Source organism: Syzygium oleosum, unplaced genomic scaffold, assembly GCF_021117445.2.
Source record: "Syzygium oleosum isolate NSW1041296 unplaced genomic scaffold, Sole_v2.1 Sole_v2.04, whole genome shotgun sequence".
NCBI classification, from domain to species: domain Eukaryota; kingdom Viridiplantae; phylum Streptophyta; class Magnoliopsida; order Myrtales; family Myrtaceae; genus Syzygium; species Syzygium oleosum.
In genome coordinates this window covers 3,989,767-4,016,336 of record NW_026607488.1, presented here as the reverse complement: position 1 = coordinate 4,016,336, position 26,570 = coordinate 3,989,767, and the positions used below count along the sequence as shown (strand labels likewise).

The 26,570-nt window shown below is 38.4% G+C and overlaps 2 protein-coding genes and 1 pseudogene across 5 annotated transcripts; all 3 read left to right on the top strand.

Annotated features, from left to right (window-relative positions):
* Positions 1–4,016: 4,016 nt before the first annotated feature.
* On the top strand, positions 4,017–7,007 carry LOC115674341 (probable WRKY transcription factor 33). The gene is made up of 2 exons (XM_056310754.1): positions 4,017–5,628; positions 6,412–7,007. The coding sequence occupies exon 1, from the start codon at positions 4,017–4,019 to the stop codon at positions 5,025–5,027; it is 1,011 nt and encodes a 336-aa protein (XP_056166729.1). The 3' UTR covers positions 5,028–5,628; positions 6,412–7,007.
* Positions 5,077–7,007, top strand: LOC130138027 (uncharacterized; annotated as a pseudogene).
* A 9,699-nt stretch (positions 7,008–16,706) lies between these two features.
* LOC115674327 (TMV resistance protein N-like) lies at positions 16,707–25,550 on the top strand. Of its 4 annotated transcripts, XM_056310926.1 has the most exons (9): positions 17,279–17,318; positions 19,336–19,435; positions 19,674–20,440; positions 20,606–20,887; positions 20,980–22,425; positions 23,617–23,736; positions 23,962–24,669; positions 24,742–25,159; positions 25,239–25,550. In XM_056310926.1, the coding sequence occupies exons 3-8, from the start codon at positions 19,700–19,702 to the stop codon at positions 24,979–24,981; spliced, it is 3,537 nt and encodes a 1,178-aa protein (XP_056166901.1). In that variant the 5' UTR covers positions 17,279–17,318; positions 19,336–19,435; positions 19,674–19,699; the 3' UTR covers positions 24,982–25,159; positions 25,239–25,550. The 4 variants fall into 4 exon arrangements, with proteins under 4 accessions (XP_056166900.1, XP_056166899.1, XP_056166902.1 ...); XM_056310925.1 differs by having other exon boundaries at positions 16,707–17,318; positions 19,336–20,440; positions 23,617–23,718; XM_056310924.1 differs by having other exon boundaries at positions 16,707–17,318; positions 19,336–20,440.
* Positions 25,551–26,570: the final 1,020 nt, after the last annotated feature.

Sequence of the window (26,570 nt, the reverse complement as noted above, 5' to 3'; positions counted from 1 at the left end):
GGCTTTGACCACTAGCATCGTCTTGTTGACATTGGAAATTCTCTAAATCGTTGACCAAGTCATAAGCCCAAATAATAATAATAATAATAATAATAATAATAATAATAATATGATAGGGTTTATTCATATATCGGCACAAATGAATGTAGTTTTGAGTGGTGTATATTCTGCATAGATAAAAGTTTATGCATTTAGTTCACAGGCATGCTGTTACCGGCAAAATTAAATTTTATAAAAAAAATGAATATATTTAAAAGCCAAGTATGTGCTGATTTTTTTTAGCATCCTTCTGATAATATGAGCGTAGTAAATATATTAAACTGAATTTTGATACTGAAAAATCCACGTGGATCTCACTCCCACCAAACCTAACGGCCCGATTGAAGTTAGTTGCGGTATTAGCTACACGAAATACTTGCTCGCTGGTCACTGCTGCTTTCATTTATTGTCCTTGCATTGATTTATCTTCACGTGATGTTTGTACTCGTTTGTGGTTCGTCTTTATTATTTTGTACACAATGGCTCCAACTTTTCCAAACCTAATAAAAATATGTGGCCCATTCCTCCATTATTTGTGTACCTCTTCCGACTTTTCCAAACCTAATAAAGGCGGGGCTATCTACAATTGTATGAAATCGACAATTGCCACCCAACACGTAACTATTCTTGAGACAAATCATCATATTCAGTTAAACTCATCTTCATTCAAAAATTTAAGCTAATAAGCTCATATGTTATCTCCTCCACGCCACACAAATTATCCGATATGGGACTGAACTATAAAGGCGACCGTGTTGCGATATTACAACGCCCACCCACTCGGAAACCCTTGGAAAAGGTAATCGCTAAAAGGGAGCCCAAGTCCGAGCCCGTCAACATATTCAACTAAATTCACTTTTATTTAAAAGGTTAAATCAATAAGTTATGAGTCAACTTGGATATATTAACTACTCCATACCACACCAATTCTCCGATATGGGATTTTTCTAACACAATTTATACGAGCATCTTAACATCCATGTATAGATACGCATAAGCCATTGATGTTCTCTAATTACCATCTCTCTCTCTCTCTCTCTCTCATTAATAACTTAAGCATCATAGGGTCACACATGAGTCACAAATTTTTGAATGCTTTTACTCGTTATTTGTGGGTACAAGTTGAATCCTTGATATGGGATTTGATTGACGCCGTGGGACCATAGATTGCACATCAATAAAATGCCTCACAGTGTTGCTCTCAACGCATTTTCACCGTTAGATGCATGAAACTCTTATGCATAAAAAACTTGTTGCTAGATCTAGCATTTGAAATGTACATTTGGCGCACAACTGTACTAAAATGTTAGAGATGATGCAATGAGATGATATTTCAGAGTAGTTTACCTGGATTTAAAATTTTTCTACTTTTGCAGAAATTCAAAACTCATGAAAAGTTGTGATTAAATGTTTTCGGAATTTCTTTTTAATAAATGCTTACTTTTTAGACAAATCTCTCGAAAACTAATTGTCATGTCTAATCCAATGGTTGTGCCTCTTCACAAGACACATTATTCCGTTGTTCTTGTCAAAACATATTCCTTCAATCAGAAATGCTAGTCCAATTTTCTTGTGTACATATTGAGAGAAAACCTAAGGTGAGATGAAATTTGGAGTCTTAATATAAAAATTACGGTGTAAGCAAACAGAAAGTATTCTGCATGAAAAACTAGACGACTCATGCGTCGATCAAATAAACGGAACCTTAATGTTGCGTACAGAAAGGGACAGAGGTTCGGCTTCAATAAAGGGCAAAGCTTCAAGTTCTGGAAGGGGCACGGCTTTGAGTTTACGAAGGGGTAGAGGTTCAAGTTCAAGAAGAGGCACAACTAAAATGGGCGCAAATTCAAAATCGGGAAGGGGCATAGCTTCAAGTTCACGAAGCGGTGCGACTTTGAGTGCAGGTTGGGGCAGAGGTTCAACTTCAGGAAAGGGCCCAATGGTGAGTTCAGGAAGGGGCATGACTTTGAGTTTAGAAAATTTTCGTGGGTGAAATTCTTTTTTTTTCATCTTAAACAATATAAGCGATCATTTTAAAAAATATATATTTTTATAATTATTTATTTTTCGCGAAACGAATGTGCTCTCGGTAGGTATGCCCGTTTTTCATTCTTTGTGTGTGCCCACGCCACAGACAATGCAAAGGGGATGCTGACACGTGTCTTCAAGTTCTGTATGGATGCCCTTTCATTCTGAATACAAGTGGCGATCTCTTCTGTGGTGGGCACGGCCTAGTGGGCATGGACTGAAAATTTTTTGTACATGAACTCTTTTTACTAACTTTTTCAGTCTAATTTATTTGATTCTTTTATTCCTTTATTTCTTTTAGTGAAAACGCTGGTGATTTTAAAAATAGTGGACCCATCGCCTGCTCTTGAATTTCGTTTCTCGACCGCCTCTAGTCAACTTTAATTTCTTATCTCGGCATATGAATGTTAAAAGCATAATCTCTTCGATTAATGATCCAACATGCATTAAATATTGAGTCTTATTAACCAGAACACCAAATCCAATGTAAAAGCTAACGAAATTTTTTTTATATTAGATGATATCAATACAAAATGAATAAGTACACCTGAAAGTCATTATGTGCATCAAAATCGTAGTAAAAGATAAGCACTTCACAAATAAATCTCACCAAATGCTACTTCACCGTATTTACCGCAAAAAATCATAGGCATTTTGCTCACTCTGGACACCGTGCCAACTGTTATTACATTCTCAGCGACTTAGATTTTTTGAAAGGGTCAAAATCAGCTTAGGCAAATTACATTTCGTAAATGTATCAATGAAAAGCGAGACGAATCAAGAACTTATACTCGTATACACTTATACAGATGAATAGACATTTCAAAGGAAGCACAAATTCGTAAACTCACGAAAAATAGGAGTAATGGCGGCTTGGAGAAGAAGACGACGTCGAAAACCCTTCCACATCTATTTATCGACCTGTTTCCTTGTTATTAAGATATTGGGCCACAAGAGAAAGATGTTAATGCATCAGGCCTAAAATATTCATTAAAGCCCACGTATTTGCCATGAGAGTAGCACATAGCCGCATTATAACGCTCACCAATTTCTTCACTACTTCAAGATAATCTTTAGATAATTTCTGTGACTCCAGCTCTCCTGCGAGCTCAAGTTTTTGATCCAGAATCTCATCAACAAATTTCTCATGTCCAGACATTGCTGCTATATGCAAATTTGTAAGACCAAGCCACACCATACATCTATCAAGAATCAGTCCATCGTCTTTGAGCAAATCGAGCAAAGAAGGTGCGTCTCCTTCAGCTTCTGCTTTGTGAAGCCTCCTCTCCATTTTCACTCTTAAACGAATACGGGCTTCATAATTTTGTTTTGCTTATCACATTGGGCTTTAAGATGGCCACGAAAATCTACTCCTTCTGAATCAAACTCCAACATCCTTAACAAGAACCATCATCGTGTTATGTCGGAGATGTGATTTGATATTATTGAAGATTCTGATATTGGGCACCGATCTTGATTGACTAATTGATTTAGTCAATCCATGATTGATTTTGATAAATAGGAAATTGTAATCTTTTGTATATTGTTTCCCATTTGTCTTTCTTAATCATTCACTATAAATAGGTCATGTACATGTATACTGAAATATATCGATACAATATCAAAAATTCTCCAATTCCTTTTGTTTTCTGTCATGGTATCAAAGCCTTCTTTCCTGGCATAGCTTCCGCAATTCTGGAATTGCCTCCGGTTCTATCCTTGCTTTTGTTGTTGCGATCCTTGCAAAACAAATCGGCCAACCTGTAGGAATTCAAATTTTTTGTTTCTTGATACCATGTCAAACAATCAAAATACAAACCAGGAGTTGCTGAACTCACCTCAAAATCAAACAATATCGGATCAAATGTGCAACGCTAAATTTTAAAGAAATAATATTAGTAGATTAATCTAAAAATCAAAACCATCGAGGTTATGTGCTGGTGTCGTCGATGACTCGAGAATCGTGGTGGAAGTCCTGGGTGCTACCCGATGTGTTTGCCCCAATTCAGAACTCTGCAAACCCCGCGAGCCAAAAAAGCCCGCAGAGCCTAACGCCGCCTTCTGAAACATTTCAGGCCGATGGGAATACTAACCGACCCAATCAACCATCCTACTTCATCAAAGAACAGAGGATATCCGATGATGGGTACAATTGGAGGAAGTACGGTCAGAAGCAAGTGAAAGGGAGCGAGAACCTGCGCAGCTACTACAAGTGCACGTACCCGGGTTGTCCGACGAAGAAGAAGGTCGAGAGATCTTTGGATGGACACGTTACCGAGATTGTGTACAGGGGAAATCACAACCACCCCAGGCCACTGCCCGCCAGTAGATCGTCTTCCCAATCGTCTCAGCCTCCATCTTCTTGCATCTCATATTTGGAGAATCCCGGTCAATTGGCTTCTGTGGCGTGCTCCGAAAAGGGGCAGCAGGACTCTTCGGCCTCACTGGGGGATGACGATTCCGAAGTGAGCTCTCAGATGAGCGACTCTACCGGCGATGACGATGGAAACGAACCTGAAGCGAAGCGATTGAGAGGAGGGAATGAATCTAAGGGCTATTCATCTTCTGGCAATAGGACTGTGAGAGAGCCTAGATTTGCGTTTCGGACAACGAGTGAGGTTGATATTCTTGATGATGGATATAGATGGCGAAAGTATGGACAGAAAACGTTGAAGGGAAACCCCAATCCAAGGAGCTATTATAAATGTAGGAACATTGGATGCCCTGTGCGGAAGTGGGTCGAGCGATCGTCTGACGATATGCGGACCTTGATCACGACTTACCAAGGCCAGCACAACCATGACGGCCCCGCATCTGTGGCAGAAGAAAGAAAGACAGAGGTTTCAACTGTGGACGCAAGGGGCATTTTGCCAAAAATTGCCCCCAGCGAAGAAAAAGAAGAACGTAAGTTTTATGGAGTAGATTCATGGTGTCTGGAAGCTGAAAGGCAGTCCGAGTGAAAGGCTGAGCAGCCGTATTGGTGGGATAGCATACTTGCCTCAGGCGTTCATGGTTTCCTTCGTAGCCCCTTCATGGTATATATATAATGTCGAACTCAGCCCCATCTTGAGTTTGGGAATGGAGAGCGAGTTCGACATTTCAGGTTCTGATGAAGTGTCAGACTGGGTGAAAGCGAAACTGATGGCACCTCCTCCATTGATGATTTCCAGTTAGAGCCGGGCAATATTGAATGTTTTGAGGCCCTGGGAAATAGGAGGCAGAGAGACGGAAGGATTGGGCGCTATGGCTGTGTCAATGAGGGGAAACGGTTAGTATGGAAAATAGGAAGAAGGACAAGGATGAGATTGTGGAACCTGCCAACCCAATTGATGTTGTTAGGTCGAGTTGCCCAACATGCGAAGGAGTTGAACACTATGAGGGAACCTGCAAAGCTACAACTGTAGTTGAGGATCAAAGAGACTTTTCTTCTGTAAGTACTGAAGATTTGCATTATCTTAATTATGCAGTCCTCAAAACTTATGTTGAATTTCAACGTGGTCTAGGTGAAGAGGGGTAGAACTGTAGAGACTGCTCGAGTACTTGCAAAAGCAGGCAAAGGAAGTGGGACCCTATGTGCCTCAAACCAAGAAGGGATCCTGCAAAAAGAGGCAGAGCAAGGTGTATAGCTTCAATTTCAAGAAACAACAAAGCTTCGAGGTCAGGTACGGTGCAACTTCTACTTCAGCAAAAGACACGACATCAAATTTTGGAAGGGGCATAGCTTCAAGTTCACGAAGCAGTGCAACTTTGAGTATATAGGAAGGGGCAAAGGTTCAGGAAAGGGCACCACTTTCAGTTCAGGAAGGGGCACGACTGTGAGTATAAGAACGAGTAGAGGTTCAAGTTCAAGAAGGGGAACAACTAAAACGGGCAGAAGTTCAAGAGCAGATCCTGATGAAGACTCAGATTCTGCATCTGTGGGTGAAAGCAATTGACGGCGCCTCCTCTATTGATAATTTCCGGTCAGAGATGGGCAATGCTGAATGTCTTGAGGCCATGGGAAATAGGAGGCAAACAAGGGATAGAAGGATTGGGCGCTATGGCAGTGTCGATGGTGGGAAAACTGCAAGTATGGAAAATAGGAAGAAGCACAAGGATGAGATTGGGAAACCTGCGAACCAAAGTCCGATTGAGTTGTCTAAGGTGCTAAGGAGTTGAACACTGAGAGATCCTGCGAAGCTACAAATGAAGTTGAGGACGAGAGCACTTTCTTCTGTGAGTACTGATGATTTGCATTATCTTAATTTTCCAGTCCTTGCTTATATGAAATTTCAATGTGGTCCAGGTGGAGAGGGATAGAACTATGGAGAGTGACCAAGCACTTGCAAAAAGAGGCAAAGGAAGTGGAACCCTATGTGCTTCAAAACCAGGAAGGGATCCTGCAAAAAAGGTATAGCAAAGGGTATAGCTTCAAGTTTAAGAAACAACAAAGCTTCGAGGTCGGGTAGGGACGCAGCTTCTACTTTCGGAAAGGGCATGACATTAAATTCAAAAAGGGGCATAGTTTCAAGTTCACAAAGCAGTACGACTTTGAGTTCAGGAATGGGCACAACTAAAATGGGCGCAATTTTAAGATCAGGGACGAACAAGGTTCAAGCTTGGCCAAGGCCGAGCCTCAAGCATCAAGTTCATGATTAGAACAGTATGGTAAACACGAACAAGCACTGCAGCAAGCGGAAGATCTAAGGCAATTTTATAGTAGAAATGCACGTTCTTTAGTGTCCGACTAGCCTTTATTCTTTGTGTGTGTGCATGCCACAGGCAATGCAAGGTTACAAACTCTACTTTTTGGAGGAGACTCGAGACCAATTTGTCCAAGTAAAGTTCCATTTGGCTTTAATTTACCAAATTTTTCTTAAGGAGACTCAAAACCAACAAGTGGTTATTGGCTGCGGATCATCTGTCTACTTCCATGAGCCAATCTGTTGTCTCAATTCTGTTAGAGGTGTTTCCACTTCTTTTCTGCCCTCTTCCCTAGTTTTATTCCCAATCTGTTAAGTACACAGTTTAAAAGAATATTTGCTGATAACAAGGGGCCGCGATGACTCTTGGTTGTCTAATTTAAAAGAATCGAATGATCGATGAATCATTCACATACTAACAAGTACCATATTTTTCTTTGTATGTGGTTTTACCCGATTCAGCTCAAGTATATAGTTTTATAGGCAGTGTCTTTAACCCGAACACCTCTAGTCATGTGCAGAAACTGAAAAATATGGATTTTATAGACGTTGAAACAGTATGTGCTCTTCTGCTCTTCCAACTTTTGGGAACTATTTCCTTGGTCCCTTCCTCAACCTGGGGTAAAGGCTCTGTTAGCAATACGTGATGTCTGTATTCTTCAGAACTAGAGTCCTAATTGATAATTGAACAGTTTCAGAGTTTTATATGAACTATAATGCCTTTAACGGCGGCTTTAAGATTTAGTGAGAAATAGCTAAACTGTCAAGGTTAAAGAGTGAATGTGCAAAGCGGATTAGTTCAAGGCTTACGGAGTGTAGAATAAATTGGAGGCTAGGCCTTTTCGGTTCAAAGCACCCAAACGTGAGCATTGATACTGGGCCAGCTTGACAACAAATTGTCTAAATCAAAGTCTGATGGCTGGCGCAGGGCAGCGATCAGCGGCCGCAAAGTTAGACAGAAGACAACCCCAGGCTTCACCTTATTTAATATTCCTTCCTTATTTTTTATCTTGTTCACACTACAAAAGTAGGCTCTACAAGTGATTAAAGGAAATATGCAAGCGAAGCTAGATGTGATTCATGACTGTTCTTTGCGTTCCACTTTTCTTGGTTTTTTATTGTGATGTACGTGTTTCTAGTAAAGACCCGATGCTTTAGTGCGATCAAGTGGAGCAGGGAGCAAGTATACGTCATTTATCCCAATTTATTAGATGCACGAAAATAACACTCTGCCCTGAAATCGAATCTAAATTTGTTATTATGGCAGAATGCGGCACCCCGTGAATGATCCGGAACCAAAAGAAGTCGACAGTAGTTGCAGGAAAAGACCTGGAAAGGGTGGTGCATTTATGTTATCACCTTATCTTCATCTATTCATTCGCTTTCAGATAGCATCTAATCGTCCCTCCAAGAAAAAGTTCGCAAACGCTTAGAAGTCACACGGGCTGTGTCAATTTTGAATGCCTAAAATTTTTTCAAAAAGCAGGAAATAAAAATCGCACCAGGGAACAGGGACTTGATCTTGGGTCTTGAAAACAAAGTCTCAAAGGATTGGTAGACTCGATTTCTGAAAACAAAATGCACGTTGAATTCTCTTTTACTTGCTTATTTGTCATCGATGATCCATTTCCAAGCCTGACGGAGGAGACATTACATAGACTCAGGTGATATCTTAAGAGAGACAATATATCTTCTCGTTTTAAAGCAATGGAGTGATCTTGAGATGGTTTATATTTTTGACTTTCTAAAAACTCCAAAAAAGATGAACAAATAAATTTGCGAGGAAAATAAATGACAAACCCAATTTACAATGAGTTGACATATTTTTGTCACGTGAGCACCACATCAGCATCAATTGCTTTTTGTCGTCCATTAGACAGCCACATAAGATTTTTAGCGGCTTTAGTTAACGGAATTTCGACAGCGTTCACACGAGTGCAAGTTTGGAGTAAATGTGTCACACGGGTACAAATTTGGTACTTTTTATGTCATAGAAAAGAATTTAGGTTAAATGCATCACACAGGTACAAATTTGGGGTTTATAATGTCAAGAAAAAAGATCTTTAGGCTAGACAAGATTTTGGATCTTTAAAATAGTCTTACCTGCTGGACTCTTTATACCTACTGGAACAAAGATCTCGCTCGACGGAGTATGGTTGTTGTTTGTGTGAAGTTCAAAATTTCTCGGATAGTCTTGTTTTCGAAAAAGCCACGCCCGGTAGTGCTCTTTGAGCTTTGATTGATTTGAGCCGATGACCGGAGGTCTAAAAAAGGACTGCCTTGGAGGGATATTTCTTCACCGGACAACAAACACATACTCGAAGAAGGAGAGATGTCTTTTTTCCACAGATGGGATCAAACATTTCTTTTCCACAGTCTATCAGATTCGGGACAAAACCAATCTCTTTTTTTTTTTTTTTTAAATTCTTATGTTGTCGGAATACCCGGTATTAGCATGTTAGCATACAGAATTACTAGTGCAGGAAAACCAGGAATAGACACAGCCCTTTCCTCTTCTCAACAGGAAAGACGGACATCTTACAAGCTTGGCTGGTCCGGTAAGATATTTAGCAATGGCTGCCAAAAGAACTTAGCTTATCAAAAAAGAACTCCCTCGAATGGAAGGCATAAGCAAGATCAAAGTAAACCTACTATCGATGGAAAATAATAAACTTTTCTCTCATCTGGCCTGTTCATCTATCATGGATATAATTTGCAGTTTTTTGTGGTTTTTTCCCTTTATTCTAATAAGAACTCTCTCTTATTGAGGCATACTTTCCTAAAAAAACCCCAACTTTAGGTCAAGTCTCAAATCTGCCTTGAACTTTTTTTTATCTCAGAAAAAACCCCAAACTTTAAGTCCAGTCCCAAATCTACCCCGAACCTTTTTTTGTCTAAGTAAAAATCCCAAACTTTAAGTTCAATCCCAAATCTACCCCAAATTTTATTTTGTGTAAAGAGAAATCACCAAAATTCAATTTATTTTAAAAAATATACGCCCGTGATCCAGTTCCAACTTAACGTGGCACTTTCACATTGATAACAAATCCACATCAACAAAGTAATGAGGCTTTTTTTTAGACAAAGAAAAGTTCGGGTCAAATTTGGACTAAACCTAAAAATTGGGTTTTTTTAATTAAATTTTTTTTTGGGGTGGATTTGTTATCATTTATAACTTTCTTATCCTAGAACGGTTTTATTTTGGAGAATTCAACAATTTTTATTGGATTGGATTTGTTATCGAAGTGGAAATGCGGCGTCGGTTTATACATGTCGCCTCATTATTTTGATGATGTGGATTTGTTATCAATGTAAAAGTGTTACGTCAAGTTGGGACTGGATCACGGGGATATATTTTTGAAAATGAAATGAAATTTGCTGATTTTTTTTACACAAAACAAAATTCGGGACAGATTTAAGACTGAACTTAAAGTTTAGGATTTTTTCTGAGATAAAAAAAAGTTCATGGAATATTTTGGACTTGACCTAAAGTTTGAAGTTTTTTAGGGAATTCACCCCTCTTGTTGATAATAAACTCCCTTAATTTAGAGAACTCGGATAAACCATATCATCGCCACTCCTCGTAGGATTCCTGGATGTGTAGCTATTGAGCCTTGGACGATTTTTCTAATGAAAAATAGTTCAAACCTTTTGTAAAGTCTTAGGCACTTTATCTAAAGAAAATGTACACATTGACAGGGCTTCGACGGTCGACCATAAATGTGAGAGGAGAGCAGCAACGAAGACGTCATGGACAGAAGCGAACGAGTTAGGCGCTTTCTTGCGTGCGAAGGGTACACGTTAAGGTCAAGTAAGGGTTCTAGGGTTTCGTGATCTTTGGACCACAATGCTCCTAAGAAAGGCATAAATGTGACGAAAAAAGTATACAATTTAGGAACCTGGTTGCACAAAAAAAATAAGTTGAGGGACATGATTGAAAATTGTCCAACAATTTGGGGACTTGATGCCTTATTTCAAAGGACAAAAAAAAAGCAGACCTTCTGATTGGCCTTTATGGTCTCCTAGGGAGTCTTTAAAAATTTCTAGTAACTCGTCAAAAATTCTTGGACATTTTCGCTGGCGTCCACATGCTGCTGCGGAACGTTTGGTGGGATATAGACGATTAAATTTGATTTGAAGGTGAGTCGGCCAACTTTGTTTCTTTCCTCAGGCTACACCAGAAAAAATCTCTTATCCCTTTGAGAAAGATTCGCGCATTGACTTGACAATCGCATTGAATTAATATAAATTATCAAGGATTTTTACTTAATGCAATAATACAATACCTTCAAATGACATTATGTTATCTTAAAAAATTAAATCTATCACAAAAAAAAAATTGAGCTTGTGTGACTTTACAAACTCCAGTTGACTAGGATAATGCAATATAATAGATGTCTAATTTCTTTTTTTTTCCTTCCAACTATCACCTTTGTGTCTTTTGCGAACGTATGCCAAACACTAGAGTCAATATTTGCAACTTATGAAGTTATTTATTTAAAGAGAGTTTATAAAAAGCTACCTATAATTCTAGAAAGGTGGGACCCCGGTTCATTTCCAGGAAATGTATCTTTGGACTTGTGGGTTTGAACATATCTTATCAAGCCAAAAAGAAAATTAAAACCAAAATATTTTGTATTGTCCAAATTTGTAGAGAAACATCCTGAGTCAAACAACTTTATATCCGGAGACTAACATATTTACTTTTGTTTGTCAGTGTAACAATTAGCAACACGTTTATTGAGTTAAAGACATCCGTAGGTAAGAGAAGTATAGATAGAGTCACATACAGAGCGAGTAATTGAGCGAGTGCTCACAATCTCATTGTAATGGCATTATAAGTTGGTAGAGATTATTAGTTCTCCTCCTCAGCTGCATAGTATGCTGTCGCTATCCTCCAGTGAAGCCAACCCACTATCGAAGTCATGATGATCACCACCTGCACTTGTCGCTATGTTGGATCGATCCCTCATCCCCCCCTTCCCCCTTTCTCTCGCTTGCACTAACATGTAATGGGTGATCATGCGGGTGTGCAAACAAAAATGTAGCACTCAATAATCAAAGCAATAAATAAGAAGCAAAGCTTTATTATCGAACAATTGACCAAGTATTTTACAAGATACTACAACTAAGAAGCAAAAAACTATGTAATATATGCAAGACCTAGACATGAATTGTAAATATGGTTATGCAATGCTAATTAATTCTATCTACATGATGCGGTTATTAAAAATCAATCCCAAAAATATGTGGCTCTCTAGATGACGTGCAACATGCAACATGAATATTATAGAACTAGTTAATTAATTCTACAATTTAATGTCATCTATATGATATATGGATGCAATATTTTTTTGAGATTTTCTTTATGAGTTAAAATAGAAAACTGCCTAAATCTACGTGATGACTTTAACAAATCAGGAAATAATATATGTTAAATTCTAAACCTACACTAAATAAAGTTTATGCTTTCTTAAATTACGACGTGATTCCTAATGCACGGAAGATATGAATTTCTAATTATGAAACATGGATGAATGCAATCTTAATTAAATGCAATGAAATCATTTGTATTTTTATTTTGATGTGACGCATCTAATCTAATGACATGCATATCCTAAAGTTTTGCATGATTAATGATTATGTGACAATGAAATTAATTTAGTGATACTAATAATTACTAAGGCCAAACCAATTAAAATGAAATTTTTGTTGGCCTAATTTAATTAAAATGCTTCTAATGTCTAAATGCAATTCAATTAATATTTTTGTTTAAGGATCATGGTTGACTCTTGACTTTTTATGTAATGAATGACTAAACGGGTTGCCAAAATTTAAGTGTCAACAGATACGAAACTGATTGACCAAGATAAGAAGAATAATAATGATAAATATGAAGGTACATAAAGAAAAGTTGAATTAGATACTTAGTAAAGATTCTTCTTCTTTTCTCTCTCATATTGTCACATTTTCTTAGGGGAAATTATCATAAAAGTTCTAAACTTATATCACTCATGCCAAATCAGTCCTAAACCTTTTAATTTTGTCAATTTAGTCCTAAACATTATAAAAAAAATTTCCAATTCAATCATAGACTTTCAATTATATCAATTTAATCTTAAACCTTTTAATGATTTGTCAATTCAGTCCTTCTAGCTATTTTGGAAATCACTAACATGGCGGTCTTGATAGTGCCAACAATCCTATGTGGCACAACTAGCACCGATGTGAACAATTTTTGAAATTTTTTTAATTTTTTTCTTTTATTTTTTTTCCAACCTTCTGCTGGCGAGGTCGCTGCTTGACCCTCGCCTGGTCTAGGCAAGGGTTGGCCTCACCAGTCCTCGCCAAATCTTAGCGAGGATTAGCCAAGGAGGTTGGAAAAACTAAAATAAAAAAGAAAAAGAATAAAAAATTCAGGAAAATTTTAAAAAATCAAAAAATTGCAAAAAATTGTCAGCGTTAGTGCTGACCGTGCTACGTAGGATGCCCAGTGTTGACAAGATCGCCATGTCAATGATTTTCGACAAAATTTGGCCGGTAGAACTAAATTGGCAAATCATAAAAATGTTTAGAACTAAATTATCATGATTAAAAAGTTTAGAATTAAAATGGAAAATTGTTAAAAGGTTTAGAACGGAAGATTACCAACTTTCAAAGTGAGAATCAAAAGTTTACACCGAAAAATTAAAAAAAGATAAAACCACTTGAGAGTACAAAATTCTGCAAAAACCTGCTGGCATTTTGCCTCATCAGAGGCAGATCAATTAATTACATGAGAAATCCAGCTATGTTTTCTCTTCATCCCATGAGCACTTCACTCGAAGTCCAAAACAGAAAAAAGAAATCCCTCTTAACACTTGTTTTAACTATTCATTCTTTTTAGGATTTGGTTCCTCTTCTCCACTATGTTTTAGCTTACCCCTGGTGTTGGCAAGCTGGTTACAAAGCACTTTGCGAAGCACAAGCCAACACCGCAGGAGCTGTGAAGCTCTCTTTTTGTCACTCCAAGTGAGGGAGTCTACTATACCTGTCAGCCTGGAGGTAATCAACCTAAGCTGACGTGGTGTTTACTTTCACCACTCAAAGGCCCCCAATTGCTACCCCTATCTTTGTCTTCCCGTGGTAGTAGGGAATACGACCCCATTTGGGCCTCTAAGGAGGATACCTTAGAGATTCCAAACGGAACCTTACAAGAGCTATATAAACAAATCCATTTTACTGCAACGATTATGTTTTTATTCTGTTCATGTCCTAGCAATTGTAGACAGAGACAAATGTCTTGCTAGGCATTGCCTTAAACTACATGTCAGAAATAAGTCATCCAACATTTAATTGTCAGAAACTATCACCCGAAAAATAAAACGAAAAAGAAACTTTAGGAGCAAGTTGAAGAGCTAAGAATTAATAATGCAAACATGGGCTCTTTTTGGTGAGCTAAGAATTAATGATGATAGGATTATAGGGACCATGTACATTCTTTATTTGTGGCACATTCTTTATATATCCTTCTACATTACATAGATACGTGAAGGAAGAGGAGAGAGATGAACTAACCCTGAATGATTGCAAAAAATTATAATGAGGTAGGCTTGTTCAGTTTTGGTTCTTTGCATATGGCAAAATACTTAGCGACTACGTAATATTTTAATGCAAAATGTCTTCCCTTAAGCAATTAGTAGTGTTTAAAAGTAGTCATTAAAGCTTCAAAGCGTTAGAAAATACCATTCCTGAAATAGTTCTTGATAATATTGTGCATTGCACAGGCTATTGACCTTGCGTAAGTTGATTGACTAGCCTCATCATATGCACAAAAAAAAAAAACACAGAGCTATCGTGAGTCTCAAATCTGTTACAAAATGTTTAATTAGGACCTTCAACTATTGTCGGCATGACAACCATCGATCGGACAAGGTAAGAGGAGCCGCCACTGACGACGATGGCAACGCAATCCGGTGCCGTGACCTTGATGGGGCACGAGTGAGGAATGGAGGAGGAGGAGGAAGTGGACGAATTCAGGGAGTGAGGCGAGAGCGCACGGAGGCGTACGTTATCTCCATGAGCACCGTGGTGCATTTGCTTGGGAGTAATGGGGCTGCTCCGTCCAGTCTTCTGTCTTTTTCTTTTTTTACATTTTCGTGTTCCTTTCGCTTTCGCGGGAAAAATTGGATTTTCCCCAGAAAATTTGGTGATTAGCTGGAACACGTGGTGATTTTGTTGAATTTTTTTGGGGGTGGTTGGTTCCATCTTAGTTTTCCACCCGAAGAGTATATCGCTTTGTGCCGCTTGAAGCCTTCGGATCTTCCCCCAAAGCCCGTTTCGTTTAGTCATGCGATACAGGGATGGGAATGGAAAGTTTTCTCCTCCACATCACCTTTATTATGGCAATTAAATAGACTTTTTTGTGCGGACTTTGACAAACGGGCGCCTTGGGAAAGGGACTTTTGGAATTCTCATCAATGAATTGTTGTTAATATCTTATACGTACAATTTGTCACAAAATAGTTCAGTGTGTAAATCATATTACGATGCAAAATGCCTTCCGTACCACAATGAGAAGCGATTGCAAGCCCGTCATTAAAGCTTCAAAGCTCTAGAAAATATCATTCCAAAAATAGTTCTCGATAATGCCACGTGTTGCATCGATTATTGGCCTTGTGTAAATTGATTGACGAACTTTATCTTATGCAAAATGTTCAATCAAGTTCCTCAACACTTTTTTATGCAATTTGGGTGTGTGTATATATTGCTCAAGTTGGTCATTCCGTTGAAAATGCAAATAGAGATTCTGACACTTTCGTTAAATGCTGACATGGCATCTTATGTTGCAGTTTTCACAATTTTAGTTAATAAAAATTTGAAAAGAAAAAGAAGAGAAAAAATGGAGGCCTCTCCATCTAAAAGCGGTTTACTGTAATCTGGATGGCATTTGTTTTGCCTATAAACGAATTCGTTCTGCAATAACCAAATTAATTCACAAAAATCACGAGAAATGCGTTTGGGTCCTTTTAGTTTTGTCTATAATTATACGATTGCGTTCTTCTCTCACCTCGGTCCTCTGTACTCAGTCAGTGTCAGGGATATATTATTTGATTCTGCATATCTCTTATATCATAATTTCGTTATTCTAATTCTGAATATCTCTCGGATCATATTAATCTCGTTATTCTGATACGAGAGATACTCAGAATTAGACAATATATTTCTAACATCAGGAATCTTTTGGAGAAGTGGGAGATTGTCCTCGCCGATTTCCTTCAACAGGCTGTCCCTGAGCACATGCCTCTCCACGTCCTTGAGCTTTGCGACGTCGACCACCTCAAAATCCAGCAAAGCAGCTCTCGTCAAACTTCTTCAACATGCAAGCGGAAGCGATGGAGGGAACTACCTCGCCTCTGATCTGGGTGAGGACTGCCCCCTTGTTGAAGATCTAAAAGCGGGCCGCAACCCTTGCCACCTGACTGCACTATCCTTCCCCTTTTCCTCTTGATTTTTCTTTGTTTTTTTTTTTTGTTTCGAGGATTTTTGTTCTTTCCAGAGTTTTATTTTTTTTAAAAATTTTGAAAACAATTTTATATATTATAATTTCCCCATAAGGTGCAACATCAGCATCTAATGGTGACGCCAGCATCTCCATTTATAATTTTAATTGAAGAATCAACTCGAATAAAAATATGCAGTTTATAAACCTAATTGCGCAAAAAGAATTGAGAGATTTGATTGAACATTTTGCGATAGTTGAAAGGAATGGTGCCTTCATCCCAAAAAAACTAAAAGAATTTCCGATTGGCCTTTATGGTCTAACAATGAGTCTTTAAAAATTTCCGAACTTGTTAAAAGGTTTTGGACACCTTCACCGGTGTCCACTTGCTAATGCAGAACGTTAGGTGAGAAACACCCAATTAAGTTTGACTTTAAAGTGAGCCAGCCAAGTATTTTAGGTATTGGCACTCACTTGCCCAGTTCATATCCACAACCTCAGTTCATTTCTTATCTAAGCCACGCCACAACGACCTGTTTTCCTCGTTACGGGAGAGAGCTATCTGAAGTCATAAGCTTGCTAGCTATGGCAAACTCGGAGGCCAGAACGAGTATTGATGCTGCTCCAGCATTAAAAGATGAGTATGATGTGTTCCTGAATTTCAGAGGAGAGGACACTCGTCATAATTTCACTGACTTCCTCTATGACCGATTGGTAGATGCCGGAGTCCATGTATTCAGGGATGAAGAAAAACTTCCCGTCGGTGAAGAGATTGGTGGCAACCTTCTACATGCTATCAACAGCTGCACACTCTACATACCCATCTTCTCTCCGACTTATGCTTCTAGTAAATGGTGCCTCCGTGAACTTGTGCACATAAGACACAACTTCTCTGAGTCGGAGGGTCAAAAAAGTATTTTTCCCATTTTTTTTCATGTGGAACCTAATGATATTAAGCTCAAGACTCAACTGTACACTGAAGACTTTTCGAGGCATGAGAAAGAGTCTCCTAAGGAAGTCGAGGCGTGGAGAGAGGCTCTGGCGAAGGTCGATGAAATCAAGGGATGGAAGGTGAAAAAGGACCAAAGGTAAAACTTTTAAAGATTCGTACCTAGTTTTTCTTTTCTTTTCTTTCTGCTTTATGGAATAAAACGATTCTTAAAGGACAATATTTAGAACTTTTTTATGATCCCTACCAAAATCAATTTCAGATTTTGCACATACTGATCTCCATCATCAATAATTCTAACCCAAAAAGTCTATTTACCCTCGCGAGTAGAATACCAGTTTTCATTCTCCATCTACGGGGAATAGATAAAAAAAAGAAATCAGGGATCGCCTCTGGTGCCAACTTTATTTTACAAATTTCTGAGTGCTCCTTAAGAAACACCAATCACATAAGAAAACTAAGATTTGGTGAAGAAAAATCATGCCTAAATATTCAGCAGAAGCTAGAGCTCCCTAATAGCATGTAAAGAATGACTGGGCGGTCATCTCGGGGCCTCGAGCTCCGCAGAGCTCATGGGAGGTCCAAATCGAGGCTAGGCAACATCGATCTGGGCCGGCACGGAGGCGATGGTCATTGCGGGCCTCTGATCTGAGGTCGGTGACGGCGCAGAGGCCTCCAATTGGTGTGGCCGTGCAAAGAGAGAGAGAGAGAGAGAGAGAGAGAGAGAGATGTAAGGGGTGCCGGAACTTCACACCAGCACGAGTAGCGGACCAGTAGACAGCGGTCGAGGATGGGTGACGACTGAAGGTCGATGGTGACAGGTTGAGGAGAGCGGGGAGGGTGATTTGATAAGAAAATGACAACAGGACTAATAATTCAGGGCGACACATGCAATTTGAAACAGAAAATGTGAAAATTAGGGGTTCCATTTGTACATGGCAAAATGTGGAGATGCAAGTTGATACACGTGGAAAATGGTTTTTGCAACTTATTATTATTTTTATTTTCACCTTTCTTCGGGGTTGTCTTAGGCAAACTAAAAAGCCTTGATATAGTAATCACCCATCTAATCTAATCCACAGTAAAAAAAAGGTGGAAATGAGTACTGGGCCACATGGCTCATTAGCTTATCATCACTCATCAATAACAACACATAATTTAGCTGTCAATTGATAACTTTAAATGTAACATACGGTAAAACACGTAGTATGCATTATTATAGCATTGTGGGCGGCCCATTACCTTCACCAATGTAAATGAGCTGTCTTTGCACAATGCAGAGTTGGCAATCTCTTATGCTTTTGGGTTTTGTAGTCAAATGTGACACCAAGTCGCTTGAGAATCTTGGATTCTAAAACATAAGACGGATATGGACAAGGAAGTGCACCGTAGATACGTAAATTCCAAATTCCGAAACATTGACTTATCCTACTAACTCAATGAACAAGGAAAGGTGCATCCCAAAACCCAGATATGTGGCCCAAACATAGGAATGTATGCACTTGATGGTGAGGAGAATCAAATCGATGTTGTGCGCCTAATCCACGTTCAGATCTTCATTCTTTAACCACCGCATTAACCCCATGGGAGTCCGGTTCCTCGGTTTTCAATTTTGAACGAATCTTAATGTGACACAGCTCTTTAAATGCCTTATATTTGACATAATCAGATTCATAGAAGACTAACATGCATAAATTAAGCAATGAAAATTATTACAATGAGTATACTGCTGGCGCTGGGAAATAGTTACAGGAATCGGGATTATATTTTTCTTCACCAAACTGTAGATGTTCAATGGATGGCGTTGGATTTGTCTACATTACCTCGGATCATGATTTTCCTATTACAAGTGCTGAATTTTTTTTTAGGCTGAGCTATAAATGCCGACATTTTGCTTATGCATGATATAATAGCCACTTAGTAACTTTGCCATCGGGTAAACCAATACTACAGTTTTCAGAAATTTCTCTAATCATATATGAAAAATGTATCATGTGAATTCTACTAAATTAGTGTATACTGATTTTTCAGTGTACTTAGATATTGTTCGTGATGTACTTCAATATTTGCAAGTTAAGATTTTGACAAACCCATCGATGATGCATGGGTATGTAATTAATCTAGTCAGCTAATGAAAGCGCTTTCATACATGGCAGCCAAGCAACAATTGTCAAATTGGTTGTTGAAAAGGTTTTGAAGGAGTTGAAGATTAAACAAAAATCAGTGCCTAAACATTTAGTTGGACATGATGATCGGGTAAATGACTTGACAGAATTATTAGATGTGAAACAACTTGATGTGCGGTTCATTGAAATTTACGGAATGGGTGGTATGGGTAAAACAACTATTGCCAAGGTCCTCTTCAATAAACTATGTGCCCACTTTGGAAAGTATTGTAGCTTCCTTGAGGATGTTCGAGAAAGGTCGACCAAAGAGGGCATAGTTCAGTTGCAGAAGAAAATAATATCTGACATTGGTGGTTTTGGATCTGTAGAGAAAATCGACGATTGTGAAGAAGGAATGAGGAGGATTGGAGCAACACTCAGTAATAAGAAAGTCCTTGTGGTCCTCGATGATGTTGATGAGAAAGTGCCCATCAAGAGTCTTATAGGAAATTCCAAATTAGTTCAAGGATCTAGGATAATCATTACTACGAGAGATAAAGATATTCTTCCAGTTGGGGGATTTGAAGGTGATATTCATCCATATGAGATTCTAAAGATGGATGATACTCCTGCGCTTCAGCTTTTTTGTTGGCATGCCTTTGATAGAGACTTTCCTTCGGATGATTATCATGAACGTTCATGTGAAATTGTCTTACTTATGGAAGGGCTTCCTTTGGCAATTGAAGTGGTAGGTTCATTGCTTAAGGGGAAAAAGGAAGATTTTTGGGATAATATGTTGGTCATGTTAAGGGAAGAACCTGGGAAAAAGATTCTAGATAAGTTGAAAATTAGCTATGATGACCTAGAATATGGTGAACAACAAATTTTTCTCGATATAGCATGCTTCCTTTTCAATGAGAAGAAAACTGATGCAACTTACATATGGGACGATTGTAAATTTTTTCCTGCAATAGGAATTGATGTTCTTACCAAGAGGTGCTTGATAAAGATATTGGATAACAATAAGTTGTGGATGCATAATCAATTAATAAACCTGGGAAAGCATATTGTCCGTCAAGAAAGTCCATCCAACCCAGGAAAGCGGAGTAGGTTGTGGGTTGCAGAAGAGGCCCGCGGAGTCATAAAAAGCAAAGAGGTCAGTAAGAAGGTCCCATTATTAAATTGAAGTTGTATATCTTGAATTTAAGGGTTCCTTTTTTGTTTATGTTTTTATCATTTTTTTCCTTCCCGTTCGAGTTGTAAAACATAGTAGTTAAAAGTTGACAAACTTCTTCACATCATTCCGAAATTTCACTTGCAGAGGAAGGAAGAGGTTCAAGGGATCGACATAGATGGATTGAATTACACCATAGAGATTAAACATGAAGAGTTTGAAAGGTTAGAAAACCTAAGACTCCTCAAGTTAGGCAACGGAACTTATGCTGCAGACTTTGCAGAGTGTTGTTCAAAGTTGAGATGGATTTCTTGGCATTCTCCTCATTGGGATTTGAGGGGAGACAATATGTATTTGAATCATCTTGTTGTTTTTAAACTTCACAATGCTAGCTTCACCGATGATGCAAAAGCATGGGACTTGATCAAGGTAAATTACATGCTCTAATTCTCGTATGATAGTCACAGTGTGTACAATGCATGGTTCTTACACTTGACATGCCATTCATTTTTATTTTACAGATGGCACGGAATTTGAAAGTTTTGGCTCTTACTCAATGTGGTGGCATAACGACAATCCCAGACTTCTCTAAATGCTTAAGTTTAAAGAGGTTGACTCTTGCGCACTGCAACAGGCTAAAGAGAATTGAAAGCTTCATTAGAGATATAGAGTTGTTGATTGAGTTAGAGATTGAATGGTGCGAGGGTCTTACAAATTTGCCAGAAGAAGTGGGGGCATTAGTGAAGCTTGTGCGCTTCTCATTGAGGGGGTGTTCTGGGTTGAGTGAACTTCCAAGCTCACTTGGGAATTTAACCTCATTGATGGAGTTAGACTTATCAAAAACGAGCATTGCCAAACTTCCAAACTCTATGAATGGACTATTGAAACTTGAGTCTTTTCTTCTGACGGACAAGACTATGATGGAATTTCCCAAATTCATTGGAAAGTTAAGATCATTACGCTTATTGAGTTTACCAAAAAATGGATCATATTCTTCGGAGCATCATGTTTGGCAGTTACCTAGTGGCATCAGCATGTTGGAAATTCTTGAAGAGCTAGATCTCTCGGTGTGTGATGAAACGACAAGTGAAACTCCCGTTGGAATTGTAGATCTATCATGTTTTAGAATCCTAAATTTAACTAGCACCCAAATTTGTGAAATTCCCAGGAACATCGACGTGCTTCATCACCTCCAAGCACTAAACTTAAGAAATTGTCATGAGATTCAAGAGTCGTCGGAACTTCCCTCAAGGACAAACAACATGCTTCATCAACATGCTTCATCACCTCCAGAGTTGGATTCTTTGTCTCGCCTAGACCTAAAAACCGATGGAAAGCTTTCGTCCTCTCTGCTGAGATTGGATTTACTATGCTCTAGCTTCAAGTGGGCAGATTTACTTCCCTCCAGCTTGATATTGAGAAATTTGACGACTTTAGAGTTCTATTATGTTGAAGTGGAAGACATTCCACTCGATAGACTTCCTGGACTGGAGAGCTTAACTGTTCACAGTTGCGAACTGCTTCAGAGATTAACCATTTCTTCAGAGAACCTACGGCAAGCTCACCTGTCATCTTGTCCAGATCTAGTTAATATATCTTTTTCTTTTTCGGAAAAATTGGAGTCCTTCTTCGTTTTTGGGTGCGCATCTCTGGCAACAATAAATTGGTTAGATCGTATGAGAAACCTGGAGAAATTGGAAATCCAACAGTGCAATGAACTTACTGATGTTTGGGGCCTAGAGCATCTAGAGTCTCTGAAATCCTTGAAGGTCAGAGCATGCATGTCATTGAGAAGGTGCATTGATCCATCTTGGACAAATATACCAGAAGATTGCCTCGTCGAAATACAGGGGTGTGGAGACTTTTTCAAAGATTCCACTCCGAGCGACCCACCTGGAATGCCTTTGTTGCGTTATGTACAGGAGATTCTTCTGGATAAATCAAACTTTGAATCCAAGTCAGACAAGGTGCGACATCTCTTTCAACAATATATAGCAGACGTGCGTGAATTGACTTGTTCTAGTTTCAGTTTGATTCTATAAATCGGTAAAACATCACAAATTGTAAAAATTTAAGTATTATTCCGAAATTTACATGAACTAAACTATATTTTTTCAATCCACCACGAAATTTTATCGGAGGTATCTTTAAATAATTCAAATACATTACTGTTACATGTTTTTTTTAATTTGAATTGTTGTTTTGTATAGATTAAATGAATACACATATAAAAGTATTATAAATTGTAATTTTTAAAATTATTCACTGTTTCATGATTGAGTGTTGGATATTATGTAACACTAGCCCTCTCGAACTTGGGTACTGTGGCACAATAGCCCGCAACTTTGAAAAATAAAAGATTCCCCCACCCTCACCGAAAATGGTCTAAAAAGTCCTAAATTATTGTACGGTGGCTAATTAGTTATAAATCTTTCAATAATGTCAATTTAATCAGAAAACTTTTGACAATTTGTCAATTTAGTCATAAATCTGTCAATTGTACTAATTTAATCCTAAACTTTTTGACGATTTGCCAATTTAGTCCTAGACATTTTTATGATTTGTCAATTTAGTCATTCCGGTCAATTTCGGCCAAAAATCGCTAACGTGGATACCAATTGTCCCACGTTGTACGGCAAGCGTTGATGTGGACAACTTTTACAAATTTTTTTATTTTCTAAATTTATTTTTATTTCTTTTCTTTCTTTTTTAAACTTTCTTTTCCTTTTTCCGTGTGGCTGGCCATGCGAGGCCCTCGCCGGCAGCAGGTGAGGGTCACCTGGCAAGCTTGGGTGAGGGGTGGAATAAGTGTAAAGAGCTAGAAGTAGTTGCTCAAGTACTTTTTTAAAAAAAAAACATTCTCAATGAACAGTAACAATGTATGTGGAATACGTGTTCTTGTATTTTGGTCAGTATCTAAATAAAACAATATGTAAAATAAACAAGAATGGATTATGAATATGTACTCTTGTGCTAGTGAAGGAGAATATACAATTTAAAAGAAATTCTTATATATTAGAGGGAGCTTTGCTTCCATTTTTGGCCAGGTATGCTCCTTTCTATAGCCACATCAATATCAGCCCTTTTAAATGTTGCCTTTTTTTGTTGCTTCCTCTCTCTCGCTCGCTTACTCTGTCTCATTCTCTCTCACTTTACAGACAGGAACTGAAGGCGGGAAAAAGGCCACAGCTTGGTGGAAAAAAATTAGGGTTTGGAGGACGAGCAAAGAATCTGGCAACAAGGAAATTGAAAAGGAAAAGGAACAAGGAGAGGAAAAGGTGAGAGATTAATGGAGAGGATTGTGAGATGACTCTCTTGTTTCTACTCTTAGGTTGCTCATTTTATTTCCTTACAACCTCTTCTGAGTACTTAATTCTAAATTTGTCTCTAACTAACGAATGATGTCTGTACCGGATTGGATTTTGGGTAAATATGCAAAAAGGTTTGACGTGTATCCAATACACATGTTGTTTGGCTCTCACATTGAAGTTGTTACATCACAGATGGAACTTCCCTTCACAATCAGATTCCACCTCGGAGTAAAGGAGTCCAGCAAGCAGCTTGAGTTTGTTGGTGGAATTACGAGGGAAAATGAAGATGTCACCCCTGATTCAGTGACATATAAACGATTGATTGCTAACGTGAAAGGATTTGGCTTTTGTTCGAAGAGAATGTGGTACAAGACTCCTGGTGAATTCAACGATTTGCCCACAGAGATCAGAAGTGATGAGCAAGTGAAGGGAATGGTGCAACAAGCATCTAAAAGAGGATTGATTCATTTGTACGTTGAGGGAGGGGTTGACAGTGAGGGAGAATATAATGATCAGATTAGGGAAATGTTTGGAGAGGAATGGAGAATGAACACTGATGTGTATCCCCATGATGGTGGGGCTGAGCGTGACAATTCAGGTCCTGATGAAGGCTCGGACTCTGCATCTAATTTCCAGGCAGAGTCGCCCAATGCTGAATGTTTTGAGGCCACGGGAAATAGGAGGCAAATGAGGGATGGAAGGATTGGGCACTGTGGTGATGTTGATGGAGGTAAAACTGTGAGTATGGAATATCGGAAGAAGGATAAGGATGAGATTGGAATACCTGTCAACCAAAATGATGTTGTCTCATCGTGTTGCCAAAAGGGTGAAGGAGTTGAACATTATGAGAGATCCCGGAAAGCTACAATTGAAGTTGAGGATCAAAGAGACCTTTCTCATGTAAGTACTGAAGATTTGCACCATCTTAATTGTGTAGTCCTTAAACTTATGTTGAATTTTAACTTGGTCCAGGTGAAGAGGGATAGAACTGTGGAGACTGACCGGGTGCCTGCAAAAACAGGCAGAGGAAGTGGGACCAGATGCGCTTCAAACCGAGGAAAGGATCCTGCAGAAAGAGGCAGAGCAAGAGGTCAGGTGGGGTTGCAGCTTCTACTTCAGGAAAGGACAAAACATCAAATTGAGATCAAGAAGGGTCAGAGGTTCAACTCCAAGAAAGGGCACAGCTTTGATCAGGAAGGGGCACGACTTTGAGTTTTGGAAGGGGAATCCGTTCAAGTTCAAGATGGGGCACAACTATAATGGGCGTAATTTTGAGATGAAGGACGGACAAAGGTTTAAGCTCGGGCAAGGCTGAGCCTCAAACATCAAGCTATTTATAAGAACAATAAGGCAAACTTGAACAAGCACCGAAGCAAATGGAAGATCTAAGGTAATATAACATATTTAGTAGATGTGCACGTTCTTCAGTGTCCTACTGACCATTATTCTTGTGTGTGCTTATGTCACAGGCAACGCAAGGTTACGAACTCTACTTCTCGGAGAGACTTGAGACCAATATGTCCAAGTCTATTTTCCTTGAATGTACCCTACATTTTTCTTAAGGAGACTCAAAACCAACAAGTTGTTTTTGAACGCGGCTCATCTGTCTCCTCACATGAGCCAATCTGTTGTCTCAATTCTGTTAAAGGTGTTTCCGGTTCTTCATTTCTGGCCTCTTCCCTTGTTTTATTCCCATTCTGTCAAGTTGTTTACCTTATAACTGCAAGAATATCTTGTTCTATTACTGCATTCATTTTTTCTAAAATGGCAAGTTTACTCCATTCTTCTTTCTTGCCACTCACCTATTATGTGATGCTGTACTGTTCTCTCCTAATTTAAATTCAACCACAGGCGGATAATTGATCTTTCGGGTATTCCATATGCCATAATATAAGTTGTATATCTCCTTGTTTTACTCTATGATGAAACCAATCGAAGAATTGCAGATTACTTTCTGTTTGTTTCTTTATACATATCATTGTTCTTGAAGAACCTTTCTTTCGGTTGAAGTGTATATTTCTGCAAATTATTTCCTTTGCCTTTATTTTCTTCTGAAAGAAATCTTCTTTTGAGATTTTGTGATCTATTGTAAAGGAAGTGTTTATAAGTTTATTTGGTAATCTGAAAACATGACTGAGCTTGGCCATGGGGTTACCCTACATTTGCTAGGATGAATATTCATGGACTCTTTTCGGAGCAATATAGGATCAATCATATAAGGAGGATGTTACTTGGTCTTCCGTTTCACTAATTCAATTGCAAAATATTCTCTCATGCTCTGTTTCCGGGATAAGTGAGCATGATGACCTAGAAGGCACTTTATATGAAATCCCTGTAGGAATTTTTTCTTCATTTAATTCTCCAATGTTCAATATCATCAATCCACTCTTGTTAAGCTTAACTTCTATTGCTCCATGTTCATATTCAATAATCTTTTCAACTTCTTGATTTTATATAGGCCTTTGAACTTTTTCTGATTGGAAAATCCATTTTTTTTAAATTCTAATTTCATTCCATCTAATTGTTTTTAACAGTACTACGTTTGTAATCTCCGTATTTGCATATAGCATAGCAACTTACGTGTTCTTGACCAATTGTTGCTGAAATGACCTTGTAATATATTCTACGGGTAATGACATCCGCAAGTATATGAATTTTTGCTCTTTTTATAATGAAGTATTTTATTCAATCAAGTACCTTATCGTTTCAAATTTGGCTCAATATGAAGTCTCCGTTTAATTAAATTGCCATGTCATGTAATTTTACTTATGTGGCTTGCTTACTCTGTAAAGTTTAAGCAT